The sequence below is a fragment of the Hippoglossus hippoglossus genome, chromosome 13 (assembly GCF_009819705.1).
Source record: "Hippoglossus hippoglossus isolate fHipHip1 chromosome 13, fHipHip1.pri, whole genome shotgun sequence".
NCBI classification, from domain to species: Eukaryota; Metazoa; Chordata; class Actinopteri; order Pleuronectiformes; family Pleuronectidae; genus Hippoglossus; species Hippoglossus hippoglossus.
This window is the reverse complement of record NC_047163.1, coordinates 27,114,179-27,135,706: the sequence shown is the minus strand read 5'-3', so window position 1 is coordinate 27,135,706 and position 21,528 is coordinate 27,114,179. Positions and strand designations below refer to the sequence as shown.

Here is a 21,528-nt window from a genome sequence, read left to right as displayed (position 1 = left end):
TTAGCTTTTCAAGAGATGAGGCAGAAAATGAAGTTCAACAAATTTCATAAAATGTCTGGAGCATAATACACACCTTTAGGGGCCTTCATTTAAGGGGAGTTTTTTTTTCTAAAAGTAATAATTAACAATACTTTGCAGTACTTCCTCTTACAAATACACAAATGTGTCTGTACCTTTTGACCTTCTGAGGTATCGCAAATGCTTTGTCTTTCTTCCCCTTGTTTTGTCAATGTGTGCTAATTCTGCTCAGCAAAGCCAGATGGAATACACCTGGGACCTAATTTTGGATCCACGTGGTTGAGACTGGTATTGAATAAAAAGTTAAATGCCATGTTCACGCTGATTAGAGAACATCAGAGGTCTGTTTGTCATGCCCATGACCTCCATGCGTCCATCTCCATGCTCCCTGCCTCCAAAGACCTATGGGTTGCTCCACCTCTCCTTGACCGTGGGCCGATCCAAAGTGCTGTCGTTGGCGCTCATGCAGATATAGAGAGCGATGAGAGGGCAGGCTCGGGGCTATTCACATGGCTACGTCTGAAAATGACTTTCTGACAGCTAGTCGATACGCTGCCTCACACTGGGCCAGACTCCCTCGCTGAACTAACTGGCTGATTGAAGCTTCATTATACTCAACGTGATAGTGGAGGTGTGTGTGTCTGTGTGCGTGCTTGTGTGGGCGAGTGTGAGCAGGAGTAGGAGAGTGCGTGTTTATGGGAGGTTAGGGCTACTGCAGTAATAACTTAAAGGGGACAGGTGTACACACACACACACACACACACACACACATGCACACACACACACACATGCACACACACACACACAGACACACCTTACAAAAATGCTAAATTAATATTGATTAACATGCATGGCAGTGGGTACAGGAAGTAGTGGTGATCACACCTAATGAGGGCACAGAAGTGCTACCTAATGTTGGATACACAAGCTGCTAAATGCAATTAGCTCATATTTGTGTGAAGTGTCTGTGTGTGTGTGTGCGTTTGTGTGCATGCGTGTGTTTTGTGTTATTTTTTATTTGCTCAGGAGAGTTGGTATGAATGCAGCAGGTTTAGCTACTTGAACTGGATTGTATGCATTAACTTAAAATAATTCTCTGTGGCAGCAGTATGATTCTGTGAATAGCTTTGGTGAACAAAAGGGTGTGATGAGTGGAGAAGCAGATGTTTACCTGCATATTCCCCAGTGCTGCACTTCATGGCACTTTCACTGACCATGATCCAAACCACAGAGAGTTGAAGCTTACTTATTTTAAAGGTTTCTCTCATTGGTGTGTTCAAGGAAACTCTGACATACAAATAATTTTGACCGAAAAAAATCTTTTGGCATAATTTGTCTTACAGTGTACATGTTTGTATGTTCATTCTTAAATGCATAATCATGGATAACCTCTTAAAATTGCCTAATGTTGAAAACCTTATTCAAAGTCACATTAGAACTTGACTCTGTCCAGTGGATAACCTGCACTGGCAGCCATGAAACTGCAGCAGTGGTTATTTACCATTCATTTACATGCCCACATTTAAAAAACAAATGGCCTAGGTTAAAAAATAACAGAATTACCCTTTTCAGTGGATTATCATACTGTACTGAAAAAATACATTGAAGACGGTGGTTAGCTGGAAGGGAAATTAATCTTTTACCTCCATGAGACTGTGAGAAATAGCCAAGAGAAATGTAAATTACATGCAGGTATAAATCATTTATCCTCAGTCAGTTTGTAATTAATGGGTTCAAACATGGGAAACTACATGATCCTCTGAAGTGATTGTCCCATGTGGTAATTACAGCATAATGGTTCATTTAATTTACCTTCATTTCCCCAAAGATCCTGGTGAGCAAGGTGCTTTAAAGATGCCATCATTACACAACCTGACTGAGAGCAAATGGAATGTGACTACAAGGAGAAAATGAGAAGCCCATGTCTCCTGGTGAGGTACATTGAGTTTTCTGTTCTATAAACCAATGAGAGGTTTATATGTGACAGCCTAAAATGTCATGTAACAGTATAGCACCGGAAGAGAGGAGTCATAAACTCAGCAAACTGTCCAAATCAATATGGTAACTTTACTAACATTCACTCACATAAGGTATTTGAGTATTCTGGTCATACCAGACCTTGTAAAGCTGTCGAAGCAAAACCCAAAAGTGTACTAAACTCGGCAAAATTGCATTTTGTGGCTGATGAATTCAACTTTTGATATATTATAGAAATAATCCGAAAATAAACGTTATATCTCATTTTAAGAGTTGTATAGATTTCAATCAAATTGTTAGAAATATATGTATACTCTTTGGCAGATGTAGTGGGCCTACACGAAGGATTAGATCGGTTTTCACCATTTTTGTATGACGGTTATATAGTTTGAGTCAAACCTAAATATTAAAGATTTGATCAGTTGCTACACCGTAAAGCTTCATGACTATTAAAGTTTTTGTTCTTGTTATATACTTACAGCTGATTGTCAAACTTTAATACTTCTCTGGTACATACAGAAATATGTGTATAGTATGTAAAGTATTCAAAGCGGTGGCTTGACTTGTCTGGTCAGATTTCTAATTCAAGTTTTTCCCCTTTTAGACCCGTTTATCCAAGCAAACGTTTTGTGGGGCTGCTTGAGTTATGATCACATTTTACATTTTTGAAATTCTTGTCTCACAATAATTTGATTTGTAAAGATCCTACATTTTACCATCAAAGGGAAAACTTCCACTCAGATACCGTATTAAAAAATAAAATTGCTATTGGCCATGATACCTGTCAAACCTTATTAAAAACACAAAAAAGTATCTTTGTAAAATGCACAGCCAAAGAACAAAATGTTTGTTCTCAATGTATAACTAATTTAAAGTTATGAATAGTTTTTCCCAGAACTGCTGGACGGACAGGGAAGCCATGTAAGTTCAGCGAAGTTACTTTTAGAGTCGACCTCTCAGTGACACCTGTTCCATTAGCAGGACCTTGTTCAGTAATTGAGCTCTTGGTGGGTAGTTAAATTGGTTTAATCAGCCATGCTGGGACTCCGAGGCTGGCCAGACTAACGCAGCCTTTAATGGCCTGTTGTTGTGGCTGTGAAGATGTTGTTTCCTCCCTGTGGGCAGCAGCAGCAGCAGCAGCAGGGGAGGGCAGGGACAGGAGGAGGGCGACTTACTGTGGGAACTCAGGGTTGTAGAGAGTGGGCTGAAGGATGCCAGCAGGAAAGACTGGAAAAGAGATGAGGAAACAACATGAGGGAAGTGGAAAGGCTCAGGTACTCCAACAGCTCGTGTGAATATCACACACTTTCAGTGACAGTATACGGGCTCCTTAAGAGGGAACAGACGAGATTGGAAAAGGAAAACACAGTTACCAGATTAGACTGAGTCAGAACGGATCAAACCACTATCTCACAGTCCTGATGAAGCAGCAGCTTTTCAATGTTCAAAAAGTATAAATGCAGAATTAATCATTATTATTAGTATGACATGCAGTTTACAGTATCCTGATGACATAATATTGTACATAAACTGGAAAGCTCCTCCAGCGCTACAGAAAACATGATACGTCTGTTTTCCCATTTTATTTTACTGTTGTTATTTAGTCATGAAATATTATCAAGAACTAGAATTACCAACTCACATTTACATGCCTCCTCACAACAGTCAACAAACATGGCCACAATCTCAACCTTCTCTTTAGTAACAAATTTGAAGAAATGTGTTGAGGTGTTCCTTAGATAACATGTTCACGAGGATGGGTCTGACGGACAACCTAAGACAAATATCCTCTGGCTGTCGCACAGAAATTTAACACTTAAAGACATCTTAGGGGCTTGAAGTAACTTTAAGTGAGATCAGTGAGAATGTGTCTGCTGTTTGTTTTTCTCTTAGTTAGTTAGTTAGAAGGATTACGCAAAAAATGTTTACAACATTTTTGTGGAATGGTTGGGGCGTGACCCAAGAACAAATCCCATAAAATGTTGGAGTGAATCTGGATAAACCAGTGAATCCAAGATTTTTTTTCACTTTCTTTTACATGGCAAGATCGGGCATTAGTTTGGTCAATGACAAAATATCTGGAGGAACTTTAGAACACTCCCTCCAGCTGCACTTTGTCTAATTAGCAAATGTTAGCATGCGAACGTGTTAAACGATGATGGTTCACATTTTAGATTTTGTAAATCATTATCATGTTAAACATAAAACTGTGGACATTCGAATTTAGTTCAAAGCACACATGAGTAGCATCACACAGACGGTAAAATAACTGATTTAAGGTTTCAAACATTTTGGACAAATCTAATATAGATAATTGACATATTACTTTGTCATGGAAACCGATAGTTGCAATGTTGGTTAACATTTATGAAACATTATGTGACATTTTCTGACTGAAAACCAACTATAAGAGAAATTACACAACTGTCCTTGTCTCTGTATCTTAAAATAAAAGCTGATGCTAGACATAAAAAAAGAAACAAGAGAAATGGGATTAAGTGACTTAATTAATTTGATTAAAGAAAAAATTGAATACAGAAATGAGCACACTGAGAAAAAAAGAGGTGAGAAGTGAAAAGTTCAGGGTTAAGTGAGAGAAATAATGTGTGTGGTTGAAAAAAAAATGACCCAAGGGGCACTGATGACTGTGTTTGTCTGACTCCTCTTGTCCTCGAGCATCAGCTCGCGAGTGCACCATTGATTTTTCGGTGAGAGATTTAATCCAGCAGGCAGGCTGACACAGACAGCGGGGGAAGCCTGGGAGAAGATGAGGCGAGCAGCGAGGGAGGGGTGACATAGCAAGCCTAGATTTGTTAAAAGTCGGGAAAGTGTCACGGCTTGTTTTTCCTCCAGGGGGGTATTAAGTATGTGAGGTGGAGATCGAAGTAGAAAGTGAGTGATGACGGGGAATATGATATGAGGGAGTGGACGCTGTTCCCTCTAAGCAGCCGTCGTGTTTGACTTGCAGAAAACAGGCGGCAACATGGAGTAATTGTGTGTAACTAATGCGAGGTCCATGTCATGGTGCAGAATGGCAATAGGGGAAAGTGTGTTTGTGTGTGAGTGTGTGTGTAGACAGATGGCAGAGAGAACACAAATATCAGTATGTATAATGAAGACTTGCACTGACCCATTTGGTTCTTGTTAGGGAGGTAGTAGGCATTAAGGGCCTGAGGGGGGAGAAGCCACCTGAGGAGAGAAACAGTGTCAAACAAACAGAGGATTACAAATGGGAACACACACACACACACACACACACACACACACACACACACACACACACACACACACACACACACACACACACACTAACACACACACACACACACACACACACACAATATGACCGTTTGCTTCACTCTGTCTTGTCTCAGTCAGAAAGGAGTCATGTGGTCAAGCAACAGTAAAAGCAGGACTGGCAGCAGCACAGATATCTGGAGTGCACGGCCTCTCACATGTTGACTGTTGGACAGAGATCGGGGGCAGATCAGGTCATCCAGTCTTGAGATGAACAGGACACTCATTGGCATAATGCATTTGCCAGCTCCTTACCCTAACCTTAACCAACTCAACTAAATAACCCTGACCTCAACCTAATTGTAACCCTAACCCTAAAGCCAAGTCTTAACACTCAAACAAGCCTTTGAAAAAGTGAGGACCAGCCAAAATGTCCTCTAGGTCTATTGTCAAAATGGTCCTCACAAATATATAAGTACAAGTACAACCACACACACACACACCAATTTACCGACTTGAAAACACACCCCAGATCCTGAACAGAATCCCAAACACCTCTGTCTCTCTCTGTCTAAACTCCCCGGTGAGAAACGCTCAGTGTGTCCGGTCCCACGGCCAGAGTTCCTCCCTCCCTGCATATGAAACTGCGGACAGTTCCTTTATGGTAATCCACTTAAAGCCAGACTAATCGATTGGCATAAAATCCCCCAAATGACTAACTCTGAAAGTGTGCGATGCCCTTGTTCTGGGAGCGAAAGAGTGATGGCTGTGTGTGGACTGCAGAGAGATGGAGAGGAGACAAACACAGGGAAGAGGAGGAGGAGTGATACTTTATTTTTTTCCCTGCGTCAGGACAGAGTGAATGATGAAGGGTTCACTTTTTGGTGATATAGAGGGAGTATGTGATTTAACTCTTCAGGGCACTGAGTGTGGGCTAATGATACAGTTGTTTTGAGCACCTTGGAATACTAATGCGACTTTATTGTGTTGTCATAGCGGAGAGGCACTCAATCCAACCGTACAGGGCTCTATTTTGAAAAAGAGAGCGGCATGTCCCACAGCACTTTTCTGCTGCCTGGCTGCGATAGATAAGTAAATCAAATGGATTTTCTCCTGCTGTGTGTATGTCAATATGGTATCTGTTGGTTTAATTTAGAGGCACATCAACAAATGTGTCAAACTACAAAGGGATTCACAGGGACACATGTTAGGCATGTCAGACATATTAGCGAGACCCACTCACAGTGGCGTAACTGCAGCAGCGTCCGGTGTGAGCCTCAGCTGCGTGAGCTCAGAATACATTTCAGATATATTAACCTTCTTTAATTGCTTTGCCCTGCGTGTCAGTGAGTGGTGATGGCTGCCTAGTGTCACTTGTGTAACGCGAGGAGAGGACTCACGCGTTCTTGTCCACCTCTTCGTGGATCTTCTTGACCGACAGCTTAATGTTGAACTTGATGCTGTTGAGGATGTTCTTGAAGTAGGTCTTCTCATCCACGACAAACTGCAAAACCACAGACACGAGGTCAGTGTGAAGACCTTCACTGTATGCAGTACAGGAATCGTTAGACATTTTGGGAAGTGCACTGTTCATCGCTTTCTGTCAGATAGTTCCAGTAGCTGATTATTTGACATTTGGGGGAAACAGCGAGCCTGGCTTTGATCGATATTGACAAATTCGCCCTCTTGAGCTCTCACTTAACAAATTATACTTCAATCGTTTAATCCGTATAAAACAAAAATATCAATATAACTATTTGCTTTGTGATGTGCCAGAATATTATGTCTTTCACACTTCTTGAAACAATCCAGAGTTCAGGATGGTCCTGGTTTCTGATAAGGTTTTATTACCACTGGACAGAGACAGGTTTGCTGTTTTTTGTCTTCAGGGCTAAATTAATCAAACTGGTTTCCGGCTCGAGTTTCACATTTTACTAGTTCCATGCCTGTTGTAAACATGCTGTTGGAATGGCCTGTTGGTTTGGCCTGTGGTTGTGCTGGTTGCAGCTTTCTGAAACTGTAAAAGTGACTTATGATTAGCTGGATTCAGTTTTTTGCTCTGATTATAAAATCAATATTGTTCATGAAATGAAACAGAATTTGCTTTATTGCTGTTCACTTTTGGGGGGTTATATATAAGTTTAAATGATTTACAGAACTGTGCATAATCTTCAGACGCAGGTTCACATCTTTTTAAAATAAAAGCTCTGCAATTCAGCTCGATATAAAGCATTGCTGCTACAACACGAACATGTGCTTTTACTTTGAAGACTATTGATAAAAAGGAAGTGATTCTATGAATTTTGCTGCCGCGGGATCAGCAGCCGTGAATGTCTGTTTCAATCTCATATGGTAAAAAAACTCTAACTCACACTGACTGCACTGTTTGCCTTTTTATTCAACCTTTATTCATATTGAACATAACATGTGTCCAAATTGCACCAAATTCAACAATGCACCCTCTAGAGCCATAAACAATACATGTGGGAAGTGTGAAACAGATAAGATTCACGGTTCTTGAGTTATGCCTTCCACATACATACACAGACAGAGATTTGTGGACTTAGTATGTAGATGGACATGAGAGTCAATCTTTTAATTTAAGTCTTGGTAAGAAAGCCAGTAAACATATTTCTTTAATTGGATGTTTTTGGTTAGTGCGAGCTGAACCTTTAAGTCAGCAGCCAATCAGCTCGAAACAGTGATAATCTGCGGTGAATGTGGCAGAATTTATTCATGACTTAATTCCCCCTGTTCTGATGCTGGTGCCTAGCGTTAAAATGTACTTGCAGTCGTGTACTGTACACAGATTGAGGACCATTTCTGTTCACATGCCAGAGGAATTTAATGTTACTTGCTTTGGAAGCATCTCTATCCTTTAAACTGACAGTAAACACAAAATCTCTCTTGTTTGTTTTTTTGCTTGTTTAGGCTCACAGGGCCAGATCTGCCTCTGAGTGTTTGAGAAGAAAATACACACATAAACACTCACTGACGTGACTGTGGCAGCATGGAGACCGACCATAGTCTCTGACAGAATGTCCACAACCGCCTCCCTACCTCGAGTCTGCACTTTGAACATAAAACCAAAAACACTGGCAGAGCAACAGCTTACTTATAAATAAAGTTGTTATTAAAGGAATGGTTTGGCCTGGCAGACTAAAACTATATTTCAGACTGAGGAATTTGACTCGATTCCAGACTCCCCTGTTTATGCAACCCAGCAGACAACTCATTTTGTAGGCTAACCCTATGTACTGATGGAAAAGGCCCCAGAGCAGTTATACATTTGGTCACGATGTTGATCTGGGAGCAGTTATCTAGTTTTCAAAATACAATGAAAAGCATTAGAATGGTGAAGGATACCCTGCATGTTCACTGTATATAGCCCATTCAGGCCATGCTAACTTTTCTATGTTGTAATAAAACCATTTCATAAAGACATCATCAAGACGTCATTTATACCATATGATGATGAATGATTAGTTCATCCCAAAAAGGTGTCGACCCTTTCTCTAAGCATATTGATTATTAATGTTAATTCAGTAGTATATTGTATGATGTCATTTTCTGCTTATGTCATGAAGACTTCACTCCTACATCATAATCCTAGCTGATTTTTCGATCTATATAAGCTTCCGTGAAAAATATGATATCATTAAATATGACAATATATGATCCATCCATCATCATTTTTGGATGAATCGCTTAATATTGTCTTTCTATGATTTCTTTGGTAAAATTCTTTTCAGATCATACTTTTCTTACCTTGACCTTTGACCGATTACTTCCACAAGTCAATCATCTACAGATACACTCCCATATAATATTATCTCCAGGCTTGGTGAAATTCTGTCGATGCATTTTTGAGTTATTTTACACACACACACACACACACACACACACACACACACACACACACACACACACACAGGAGAAATAAATACTCTGCTTCATGGCTATGCTGACACATGGGGTACAAATTTGGAGACTGACCCAGTAACCCAGTCTAAATACTGAGTTTTCAATGTTTGCTATTAGCTTGTGTTTTTGTATGACCTGTTCCCTTCACTCAAGTACTTCAAAACTACATCTTGGTAAATGTACTTAATCACTACCCACCACTGATGTTAACCAGTTTCACTGTACACTGTGACTTGTTGTCTGGACGACTTTGTTCAGGGTATATAGTTGCAGTTTCATGTTTGAATCACCTCCCCTCTTTCAGCACAGCCTTCATGATGAACTTGATTGGTTTTGAGTTCTTGGGTTCACACTTTCATTCTCTCCACCCACAATTAAGCAAATCCTCATCCCAGTTGTCCGCAGATGTAAAGTATATACTTATCTTTTATTTATGCAGCTGTCCCCACAGGCTCTCCATCAACACACTCCTGATTGCACATTTTCTTTGCCAGCTGAGCTGCTCCCAGGTTTTACATGTGCTACCTCGTTAGATCTACATACTTAAATCATGTGATTTATATGAACACTCTCATCAGTGCGTGTTTATATACTTCTGTGCATGATGTATTTTTGCTCGATCTGAATACAATCACCCAGGCTGCAGTGTAATGGCTGCTGGAAAGTGATTCTAGAGAGGGGGAGGGGTTGCTGGGAAATGGGATTAACAGTGAGGGTGGGTACTTGTGCATGGTGAAGATGGCTGGACAGTTTGTGACTCACCGCATATTCCTGATCTATGAGCTCAGGTTTGAGCAGGAAGTCTGGGTACCCGGTCATCACCATCATGTGCTTCAGCTGCGAGGGGGAGGAAGAGAGGATGATGAAGAGATGGAGAAGTAGAGGAGGAAGAACTGGTCCGAAATCACGTAACATCCATTTGCAATAACTAACAACCACTCATGCACACTCGTTTAGGGACCAAGGTACACAACTATCCTTCCACACACATACACACACACACACACACACACACACACACACACACACACACACACACACACACACACACACTAATCAAGCAAACCCAAAGTAATAGGATTACAGGGAAGCTCTTTATATTCAGCATGGCCCTCTAAAAGGATTATAACTCCAGATTGTAGAAGTATTAGAAGGGATATCTTGCAGTGCAGACCCTAAAGCAGCACCAGAGAGAGATCCGGATTAGGAGATCCTCACTTCTCAATGTCAAGCCCTTGATGTATTCTATCACACACTTCCATCTAACCAAGCAATCAATCAAAGCCCTGGAAAGAAAAGAACTGCAAAGAAATAATTAAATCCTTTTCAAATACTAATCGGATCTGGCAGGGAGCTGTGTCTGCGATGCAGAAGCTGACTTAGGCTCCGAACCTTTGCTCTGGCAGCCTCCTTGGTGGCCTCATCCATCCAGTCCAGCTCTTGCAGACGGAGGTCCAGGGAGTGTTTTATGTCCTCCACCAGCTCCTGTACCTGGAGGGAGATCACATCATATTGGAAGAAGTGTCAAAATCCTTAAAACATATTACAACTTACGTGGATCTCCATAAACACATTTTCTGCCAATGTTATGACAGTATGGAATGTTTCACAAGAGAAATCTTCTGGAGTTTTAGTTATTTTTTTAATATAAACCTTGGTGCCCCTGTTCAGTGTTTGAATCTCAAAGGAGACGTATTAGGCTGTTATTCAGGTTCATTTGTGTTATTAATTAAAAAGGTTTCAAAGGCTCTAAGGACGCGGTCTACCCGGCCCAAGAAGGAGGCAGCCTTTGTAGACAGAGGATTTACATTATCGGTGTCACAAGCGCGTTCTACTCCTATTTGTGTGGCCTAGGCATGCAAATATTGGGCGGAGATAATGGAGGTAACTGAATGATGCAGACTACTGACTAGACGTTTCCCCTGCTTCAGGGAGCAATGTTTTCTGGGGGGAGGAGCTCCCCTTTCCACTGATTAAAGTTTTTTCTAATTTTTTTTTTACTTTCCAGACCTTTTACATACACAAAAAAAACTATACACTAACTAGAGGAAGGGGAAAAAACGTATCATATTTGTCCTTTAATTAAATACCCAATATTTTTTATTTAAAATGTGCTTTATGCAAGTTTCCTCTGCCTCCAATTGTGGTTTCTTGCTGGGAGCAGGTGGTAGTGATGATCACTTGCCAAGAGTGCTTTTCTGTGTACCATTGCTTGTGCTAATATGACTGGTTAATAAGACTTAGAAGGTAGAGTGGTTCGTCCACGAATCAGATGTGCGATGGTTCAATCCCCAGGACCTCCAGTCTGCATTCCAAAGTGTCCTTGGGCAAGATACTGAGCCCCAAAGTGCCCCTGACGCCCATGCAGACATTGTGCAGAATGGTGTGTGTTAGAGAAAGAGTGTAAAATGTGTGTAAAGGTGTCGTATGAATGTGTGTAAATGGGTGACTTGTACTGTTAAGTGCTTTGATTTGTAGATAAGACTGGAAAAGCTCTTTATAAATACAGTCCATCTACCATAAAAAGATTAATCTAAATTTCTACTAAATCAGAGAGTTACAATGCTGAATTTGATCCACCTTTGTCGTCCCATTAAGCTGCGGTTCTTGAAGTCAGTTGTGTGTAATGCTAATTCCAGTCTAGTTACCACTGACCCTATGTGCAGCTCACACAGGCCACAGACCACAAGTCAAAGTGTTCCGCCATCACTGGATTTATTTATGTGATTGAAATTTTTTTTTAAATAACATGGGACTCTGTGCTGTTTTCCAGCTGAGCACCAACACAAGTAAGAGTAACTGAAATGGGTCAACTAGGATTTGCAGTCCACAAAGCATGCAAGCTGCAAAATGTCTGCATGTAGCATGATAACCACTGCATATTGTAAGACATGATTAACTCAGGCCTTTACACACCAGGGGTGTGAAAAATAAACAAGAAAATGTGACATACTTGCCTTTGAATATTCCACATTTCAAAATTCTTCATACCGGCACTGATACGAATTTGCAAAACTTGCAAAATGTTTTCATTAAAAAGTTTTAGAAGATTTGGTACAGCTCATTCCCCAGAAAAAAATGATGATTCAATATCATTCAGTGATGATGATCTTGTCCTCGTCCTTCTCAGTCAACAAAAAGATGAGATTTTTTATTTCAAAGTCTGAAATTCTCCCGTAGTGAGTTAGCTCTGGATCCTTCCTCCTGATCGGTCCAGACCTGAGGCGCTGCACCTCTCTCCATGTATGTGTGTGAAGAGCTGTGTTAGACCAAACTTAACCTGTGGGTCTCTGATAACCTGGTGCTTTAGCATAAAGTCAGAATTACTTTTGGATTGTTTCATTTTTCAGTCTGTTCTACTTTCAGTTTTAATTTCATCCTTCCTTTGTAAATCTTGCCAAAAGCTTTGAAGTGTAGAGCTGCTATTTTTGGCCTCACCCATTTTTCTCCTGTTTTGGGTGTTAGGAAGTTTAGTATTATAACTGTTTTTTGTGGTTCATTCAGAAGTGTGGTGTTGTTTCTAAATGGGGTTATTTTGTTTGTTGTTTTGGCCTGGGCTCTCCCCAAAGTTAAACTGACTTCAAGAGCCACAGCTCTTGAAGTCAGTTGTGTGTGATGCTAATTCCAGTCTGTCTTGTGTAGTACCAGTCACAATGTAAATGAATCACCTTCAATTAAACCAGGCTTGGTGATATTGTCTCATATCTGTCCTGTCAATTCTTTTCAAAATTCCAGTATATTCAATACAGTGCCATAAAATGACTTCTAGTCATCTCTAAGGTTAAATTAAAAGAGTCCATGGATTTAGCAGTGCACACATATAAACAGTGGTAGGATGTAACAAAGTACATTTACTTCGTTTACTGTTCTTAAGTACATTTTTCATGTATTTGTTCTTAACTTCAGAAGATTTATTTCCCGGTCTTTTTACTTACTTCACAACATATACTGTATCAGCAAATATATTTACTTTCTACTCAACTGCATTTTAACTGCAATGTATTGTGTAACATGTTCATATTGTTTTCAATATTTTTTTAAATAATCAATAACGAGAGGGGAATTGGTCCACTGAACCAATCAGAGTGGGCAGGTAACATTAAACCCTGCTCACTTGTGAAGACTCAGTTGCAATGACATAGTAAGTAGACTGTTGCATTAGGCAATAGACTCAGCAAGTACTTACTTTTACTCAAGTGGAAAAGTTAGTGTGTTACTTTTGTGGAGTACTTGCTCCATCACCGCCTATAACATTGACGCACTCATGGTAGATATATATTTTTTAAGGATAAAGATCAAAATCATCTTTTTTATTCAAACCCTGCCACTGCACTGGAGGCAGTTTGGGTGGAGATTGTGTGTGTGTGTGTGTGTGTGTGTGTGTGTGTGTGTGTGTGTGTGTGTGTGTGTGTGTGTGTGTGTGTGTGTGTGTGTGTGTGTGTGTGTGTGTGTGTGTGTGTGTGTTATGCTTGTAGCAGCTAATGTTGTATAGAGCCACTAGTCTCAAGCAGAGATGCAGAACAGACTCCAGAGGTCTGATAAACTCACTTCTTTCCACGTCCACACCTCCAGATTTGATACCTTTTCAAACGTAATCTCCAGACCGAGCTGATATTGACTCAAGTCACGTCAGTTGTGGAAGTTTATCGTACAGCACAGCTGCCTCTCAAGGCACAAACAGGCTTGATGTGTAAAGCTGATGGAGTTGCCCTTTAAATAACCAGAAGCTGCTTAGGTCTATCTACATCGATTCTTTGGGCATTTGTTTGTGTCACATGCAGTTTTAGGCTCAGTGTCCCTGGTAATCATGTGTACATTGTATAATTCCACAGGATTCACATCAAAACCCACCTTTATGTAGCATGGCACAATGTAAGGGTGTAAGGGTTGAGGTGTTGGATGGGTGTTAGTATCTGACTTTTGTGTTGGAGAGCAGAGTTCATGTCCTGTCAGAATCAATGACAGCAACCTTTTCAGATTCTCTATCTTCTCTTAACCATGCTCTAGATGCCACATACAGATAATGTGTCCGAAAGAATTTAAAATGTTTTGGCACTAAACATAATTAAATTATTAAATAACTTGTCTTTTCTCGTGATACGAACGAAGAACTTCTTCTGTCCAAACCTCAAATAATCTTTAAAAGAATTCTACTGGTGCTTTCTAAAACCCACCGTAAGCACAAATTCTACTCCTGAATGGCACCGGGACATGTTGTGTCCCTCGACAATATCTCCACATTGGCGATTCAGAGTAACAACAAAGCTTGTCTTTCCCACTCTGTCTCCTGTCAGCCTCTCAGCTCCTGACGCTCATTAATTCCAGGTCATGCTGAGGCAAGCAGCATCAGTGAGTCAGTCAAGGCTACACACATCGCCACTGGCCTCAGGTCTGGTACCTCTGGTGTTGATAATGAGGTCTCCAACCTGTGTGGACATGCCAGAACTGTACACACCCATGTCTGTGAGCAATGTAAAATGATCGATGAGGACAGGGACAACAGCAGAAAATGCAGCAAGTGTGAGATTTTCTATCCTGCAGACACTCTAAAGGACCAGTAGTGTGATGTTTAGGTACTTATGGATTTATTAATTTTATTAGGTTAAAAACTCTAATGGAGGCTTGACCCTAAAAAAACACCCTCTCTTCCATTCTTTTCTTCATCAGACAGGAGCCACTGGCTTGAAGCGTCTTTGAAATTTACACTTTGTATCTCATTAGAATCTTAAATAGAACATTGGGAGCTTGCAAACTTTAATTTCAATTAAGGTACAGTACATAGAAAGTAATTAGTGGACACATCCACTTGTGTCAGACTTGCTTTAAAAGTCCTGAGCTTTGGCAGAGATTTGAAAGTTTGCAAGAGGAGAAGAAAAGGCAGCTCAAAGTAAGAGAGCGTGCACGGGTGGACAGTCAGAGTATAAGAAGAAGAAGAAGGAGGAGGTGGAAAGGCGATGATGGAGGGCTTAGAGAAAGAGTCTGGGGTTACAGAGGTCAGAAATCCCATTGGGACCCACATCCCCATGTCCTAGAATTGACACCAGACTAGATACGAATACATATAGGGGAGGATTGAGGTGAAAGAGAAGGCGACCAAATGGCAGAAGTGGGGATTAGAAAAGACTGACCTCAGTGTAGAGCAAATCAGAAACCAAAAGAAGCAGCTAGTGAGAGGTACAGAGACTAAGGAGATAGCTGTGATTGATCAAAATTAAATCCCTCAAAGTCATCTAGACATGTCAAAACCGACCAGGGGAACCCCCCCTACATTGTCTCTGTGGAGCTACAGAAAAGAAAAATATGAAAAACTGTCACAGCCCTTAAGTGTCAGATTTGATGAAACTACTCTAACAATGGTAAAATATTGTTATAATTCAGCAATAAGTGCAGTCACAAAAATTGAATTCCAGGTCAGTTATGTGGGTTTTCCTCTTGCTGCCTTTGAACATTGGGTAGTTTGACATTAGTGAGATTCCTCTCCAAGTACTTTTTTTGGAACCAATTGGGACTGCAGACAAATTGCTCATTAATGCACACATCTTAGTCTAAGTAGTGCTGGAAACACATTCATTAAAAATAAATGATACAGTTGCAGCTTGACACAGGGTTCAATCTCCAAACTGGCTCTTAAAAATCGGAAACGTCTGAATTATCTCCCCCAATACAACTTCCGAAATGTTGTGTGCTGTGTGAGGCCAGACCCAGCGTAGGAGTGTGGCTGGTTCTTAAACTGTGTAGTCAACAAGACAATGGTTGGCAAAACATGTTGTCACATCCCCAGGAAGCCACTTTATTTGCATCATTTGAGCGAATGGAGTCACATGCAATTAAAGCACTGCTTGCCAGAGTGTGACAAAGTACTGGGTTGGATTTGGGCAGCTTCCTTCTATTAGCTATCAGACTAAATGTGCTGGTTTTGGTTTACTTATTTCCAGATGGAATGACATTTATGTTGTCCTCTCTGGGCACCAACCAACCATACCCATGTACTGCAGGTAGATAGACAATGCCCAGGGAGAGGAATGAGAGAGAACATTAATGTTATCTCACTTTCATATTACATATTAAATGCATATGGTATGCAACTACTATAAAGTCAGTTTTGTAGTGCACTGGTTTTGAAGTTTCAGAGAAAGTTAATTAATATCAGGAAATAATGTTTTCACTGTCCGGACAGTAAAATAAAACCAAGCATCAAGCAAAACTGTGACTTTTGAGTCACACTTACACCTAAAATATATAGAAAAATAAAAGCTGAATACAAAATTTAAAAAGCTTGATTGATTACTCTCTATATATCTAAATCATCAAGTGAAAATGAACAAATTAGGGACAAAATGGAAGCCATCACAATCCAGCCATCTACAGTCCCAACATCCATCCATCCATCCATCCATCCATCCATCCATCCATCCATCCATCCATACCTTAGCCTTGCTCTGTGAGGAGAAGTGCTGGTGGACGAACAGGGCTCCCAGAGCCATGCCAAAGTGTTTGTTGGCCTGGGTGAGGCAGAGCCGGCCCAGCTCCAGCTGCTGCTCTGTGCCGTCAATCTCCCGAGAAAACTCGTGGATGATGCTGCGGAAGGCGGTGGACAGGTGTTCGCTCAGCGCTACCACAATGCGCCACAGCATGTAGTTATGGAGAACCCTAAGACAGATGACATGAGAAGGACGGGTCAGTTACATTTTCATAGATTTGGTTTGGATTTAATCTACCATTGAAACACGGTAACAGCTCTGCAAACACCATATGAGAGACAGATGTTTTTGGATGAATAGTGGAACATGGGCCAAGGAAGAATTCATACACTTTTGATGGGGATCCAGAGAAAGGGGCAGATTCTGGATTTTTTCCGAACATTGTTTGAAATAATTTTTTTTTACATTTTCACCAATTTGCCCAGGAATCATTCAGGGATCTTGATGAAAAACATCAGGCACAGTTAAGAGGATTGATATCTAGTGTCAAATTTGGTGCTGTTTGATTGATTTTAAGGGGACTGTTGGGCCTTGGTGGAGATATGCGCTCTACTTCTTTAATGTACGTCTATAGGACTAAGGACAGACTTGAGTCTTTGTAAAGGGACGTCTGCGGAGTCAAACTGTAATCTTCCTCATGGCCCAGTTTCTGTTTTTACATTTGCCCTCCGAGCCAGAAAAGTTAGAGGGAAAACAAGAGGGGGACAGTGATCGAGAGCGAGCGGTGAGGAGTCAAGAGGGTCTAACAGTTAAAGCACAGCTCTCTTGAAACCAGAGTGACACTCAGCAGAGGGGCAGCAGAGGGGTGAGGAAAGTGTCGAGTGGGAGGCGAGAGAATGGATCATTCATTAATGTATTCAAGCTGTGTCTCCCCGAACTCCCCCAGACGATAGAGTTAGAGAGCTGCTGTGTCCTCATGCCCCCACTGGGCGCACACATCTCATCTGCCCTGCGGAGACAAATGCCCCCCTCTATCACCCCTACTGGGAGATCACCATGCGAACCTCGAGGCATGTTGTTGTTTTCCACTGTTTTTTTCTTTTTTTGATGCAACCACAGATATTAAATCAAAAGCGCCTTGGCGACAGCACCCTGAGGTCCCCGCCAACAAAGCACTTGTGAAGTGAATTTAATTGACGGGAAAAGTGAAAGGAAAGCAGGAGGTGGAGTGAGGGGAGGGCAAATAAATGAACGAGAGCCTCAGGTGGTGTCCTTGATCATCAGCCACCATCAGCTAATCAACATGTGTTACATGTGTGGCTGCTACGCGCGATTAGCTGCTTGGTGTGACTTTGTCATCACCTGTTTGCTGCAGATTGTGTGTCTGCCCAAAAGAGAAAATACATGTATGGAAGTCATCTATATGGAAATGGTAAAACCTACAGTTCTCCTCCTGATGTGTGGGAGCGATGGGGAGAGGAGCGAGGTTTTACTCGAGGCATCTATGAAGAAAAGCGATGACAGTAATCTCTCAGAGTAAAGGGGGATAATCCACAATGAGCTGTGTGCTTACTAAGAAACAAACACACAACGCTAATTAAATTTGCACCAGTGGTTTGCTTTCTTTTCATGGCTGCACAGTTTGAGTGTAGTAGCCGATTATATGCGGCAGTCTTCACCGGAAAGCAGGACAACGGTCATTTCAAACACTTGAAACAACATATGTTTATTCTTTCCTGACAGTAAACGCTTTTATGTTCTTATGTAAATGGACCATTAAAATACAAAAGTAATGTGATGCTGTTACATCCATAACAAGTCGTAGACATCATTTAAAATCCAGCCCTCAAATCATTGTTACACTGAGTCAGAACACTGATGAGACTGCTGCTCTGGTGATCTGAAAACGATGCACGTATTCTGACTTGTTAAACTACTTGTATATCAGACTGTTAGTAAAACACTAGAAATCACAAGGTTAATAAAAAATATATTTTCATCACCTGACAAATTTACAGCTAAGGTCAAGCTGTAGCAGTTTGACTTCCTATTGTAGTACCAACCTCTAATTACCAGGTTTTGGCAGTGATGCATTGTTTGATGGATGGTTGATGTCAATTTTGTCCTCAAGTGTTCAGGGAGAGAGACCGGACAGAGATGTCTCAGGCTGGTGTGGGGGCTAGAAATCTCTAAAAAAATGTATATATTAAAAATCAGCAGATGTTTGCTCAGAATTTGAGGGTGTGTTGAATACATAAACTGTGTCACAATTCAGGAGCCACATCTTCAGAGGCTGCATTTGAAGACTGGGTCACAGCAGTGCGAATAGACAGTTCCATTTCAACAGCTACTTCAAATGCAGCTAACAAATGTGTCCTTCCGTTCCCAAGCAATAAAGGATCCAATAGGTGAATCCTGGTCCAACCTCTCCCGCCTTATATCGGTTCGAACTTTGCTGTCTATGCTGCCTTCAAGGAGGTGGTCTTCGTGGGCTGGGTAGACCGCATCCTCAGAGGGATGCAGCCCTGAATTGAGACAGAGCTTTTTGACTGTATATAAAGATGGATGACGTGTCCCCACTTGCTCCCACTATCCAGAAATGAAGCTACAATATCCCAAATACAAGTCTGCACATTAGCAATCAGGGATGGAGCATGGGTAGCGAGGTCCTGGGGATACAAGGGCTCCACCAATTGTCAGTCTCAGTTGTCAATCATGACGTTTCACTCTAATTTATATACCATCAAATAACTAATTAAAACCAAACTCACTGTAGAAATTAACACTTGAACAAACATCAGTGTGATAAGAACTACCTCAAATGACAGAAACCATCTTGGAGATAAAATTATTTAACGTATGACTTTTTAGTTGGTCCACGTCTAATCCACTAACATGGAGGAGGCAAGATTTATGACCTCTTGTGCAGCCAGCCACCAGGTGGTGATTGAAATAGTTTGGCTTCACTTTTAGGGGAAGCTGTCATGTTGTCCTACTTTTTACAGTCCATTGTTGAATACAAGAGATGTCAGGAGTCATTAGAAGACCTTTCAATGAAGCTGTGCTGAGTGACAAAATTAATAAAACAAGTTTTTCCTGACTCTTGTTGAAGGTTAAGGACAGACGATGTCACACCTTGTTAAGCCCTATGAGACAAATTGTGATTTGTGAATATGGGCTATACAATATGGGCTATACAAATAAAATGTTATTGATTGATTGATATATAACTAATTGATGAGTAATAAGTAAAGCAATTTTTATTTGTATTACTGTTTTGACATGGGAAACTCAAAGACATTTTCAACAATCATTCATAGCAGCAAACTTTCTTCTAAACATCCCATGTTTTGCATTACATGGTGATTGGAATGAGTCACAAAATATATAAAATGTCATCAATTTATCATTAGCCCCCTAGAAACTCCCCTACAAGGTCACATCACCCCACTCTTCCCTGCGTGTCATGTGTTAGTGTGTTTTGCACAGTCATGGAGTCACAGCTGAGCTACACGAAAGCAGAGGGCCTGTACAGATCAGGAAGTAGGTTTAATCACTCGAGGACTAAGTGAAGGCTCATTAGGTGAATCTTTTTTAATGTGGAGGATAGGGAGATGAAAAGATACTGCCCATGTGCACTGCATCAACACATTAGCACAGGCAATGACCCTGTAGGTAATAGAGAGGGGAGAACCTCCTCTGGTCCAAACTTCACTTCTGGATATGCAGACAGCAGAGATATAATAATTTTACATGTAAAATAATAAGATGAAAGTGTAGTAATGAGACATAAAAAGAAAAAAAAGGTTATAAAATACAAACACAAACACAGAGAGAGAAAAGCGCACACATTTCTGCTTGAGATGTACATCCAAAGCACAATATAGCAGCAGGACTGCATGTATTTTCAGCTTGGGAGGCCCAGCTGGGAATCAGACCTCGACTGCTGAAAGCTACTTAACCATGAAATCCAACATTTGGTGAACAGCTTCATGTGAACAAAAGCTCTACAATTACCTCGAGTGTGCATTTTTAAAAGTGGTGGACCCAGCAGGAAGCGAACCCTCCGCTGGTGCTCTGTCTTTTCTGTGGGTTACTCATGAACTCAATTTTATTGTATTGCTTAAAACACCTCTAAACAAACACACATGAAATGAGAGACTCTCCCCGCTAGTCTTCAAAGCTGACTCCAAACAGGCAGGAGAAATAACACACACCACCTACCCCTGCACACGCCCTCGAGAGTGACGGATGAACAGAGGGAGCAGACGGAGAGAGAGAAGAGGGGGGGGTATGTGGGAGAGAGGCTGGTGCTTTCCCCTTCATTGGAGGCCTGCTCATCTGGCTAATGGGATTGGCTGCAGTCACCCCAATGGGACTGCACACACACACACACACACACACACACACACACACACACACACACACACACACACACACACACACACACACACACACACACACACACACACACACACACACACACACACACACACACACACACAAACATAGACACACACACACACAGACACTGGAGGGAGAGAGAAAAAACAGAAAGATGGATGGATGGAGCATGAAGAGACAGACGTGTGACTTCTCTTGTCAGTAGCCTTGTATGATGGGAAAGCCATCAATGTGAGAGTATGGTAAGGATGGAGAGAGATAACAATGGAGAAAAGGATCCGTCAATAAGATGCCTAAAAGATGGAGAGAGAGAGAGGAAATGGACAGAGGAGAAAATGAGAGTGCAATGGATAGATGGAGTTGTCAATAGCAACCCCAAACCAAGTTTAAGAGAATGAAGACAGAGGAGAAGAAAAGACTTAATGCATAGAGGGAAACATGATTGGTAGTAAAGGGAAAGGATTAGGATGGAGTTTGAATGAGGCATGGATGGATGGATAAAGAAAAACACATCTGGTCGTAACAGAAAAGTAGAGAAAATGGGTGG

General features: G+C 41.2%; 1 protein-coding gene and 1 long non-coding RNA gene across 3 annotated transcripts in view; one reads left to right on the top strand and one right to left on the bottom strand.

Annotated features, from left to right (window-relative positions):
- LOC117772677 overlaps positions 1–8,204 on the top strand; it is a 29,689-nt gene extending 21,485 nt beyond the window's left edge. The window contains exon 4 of the long non-coding RNA XR_004615822.1: positions 8,191–8,204. This is a non-coding gene — a long non-coding RNA (uncharacterized LOC117772677). The remainder of the gene's footprint in view (positions 1–8,190) is intronic.
- LOC117772673 (endothelin-converting enzyme-like 1) overlaps positions 1–21,528 on the bottom strand; it is a 49,011-nt gene that overhangs the window by 6,280 nt on the left and 21,203 nt on the right. For both annotated transcript variants that reach the window (XM_034604000.1, XM_034604001.1), the window contains 6 exons: positions 16,584–16,806; positions 10,549–10,647; positions 9,919–9,993; positions 6,633–6,736; positions 5,126–5,184; positions 3,171–3,222 (listed from right to left, as the gene is read on the bottom strand). In XM_034604000.1, coding sequence (XP_034459891.1) covers positions 3,171–3,222; positions 5,126–5,184; positions 6,633–6,736; positions 9,919–9,993; positions 10,549–10,647; positions 16,584–16,806 — 612 coding nt within the window. The remainder of the gene's footprint in view (positions 1–3,170; positions 3,223–5,125; positions 5,185–6,632; positions 6,737–9,918; positions 9,994–10,548; positions 10,648–16,583; positions 16,807–21,528) is intronic.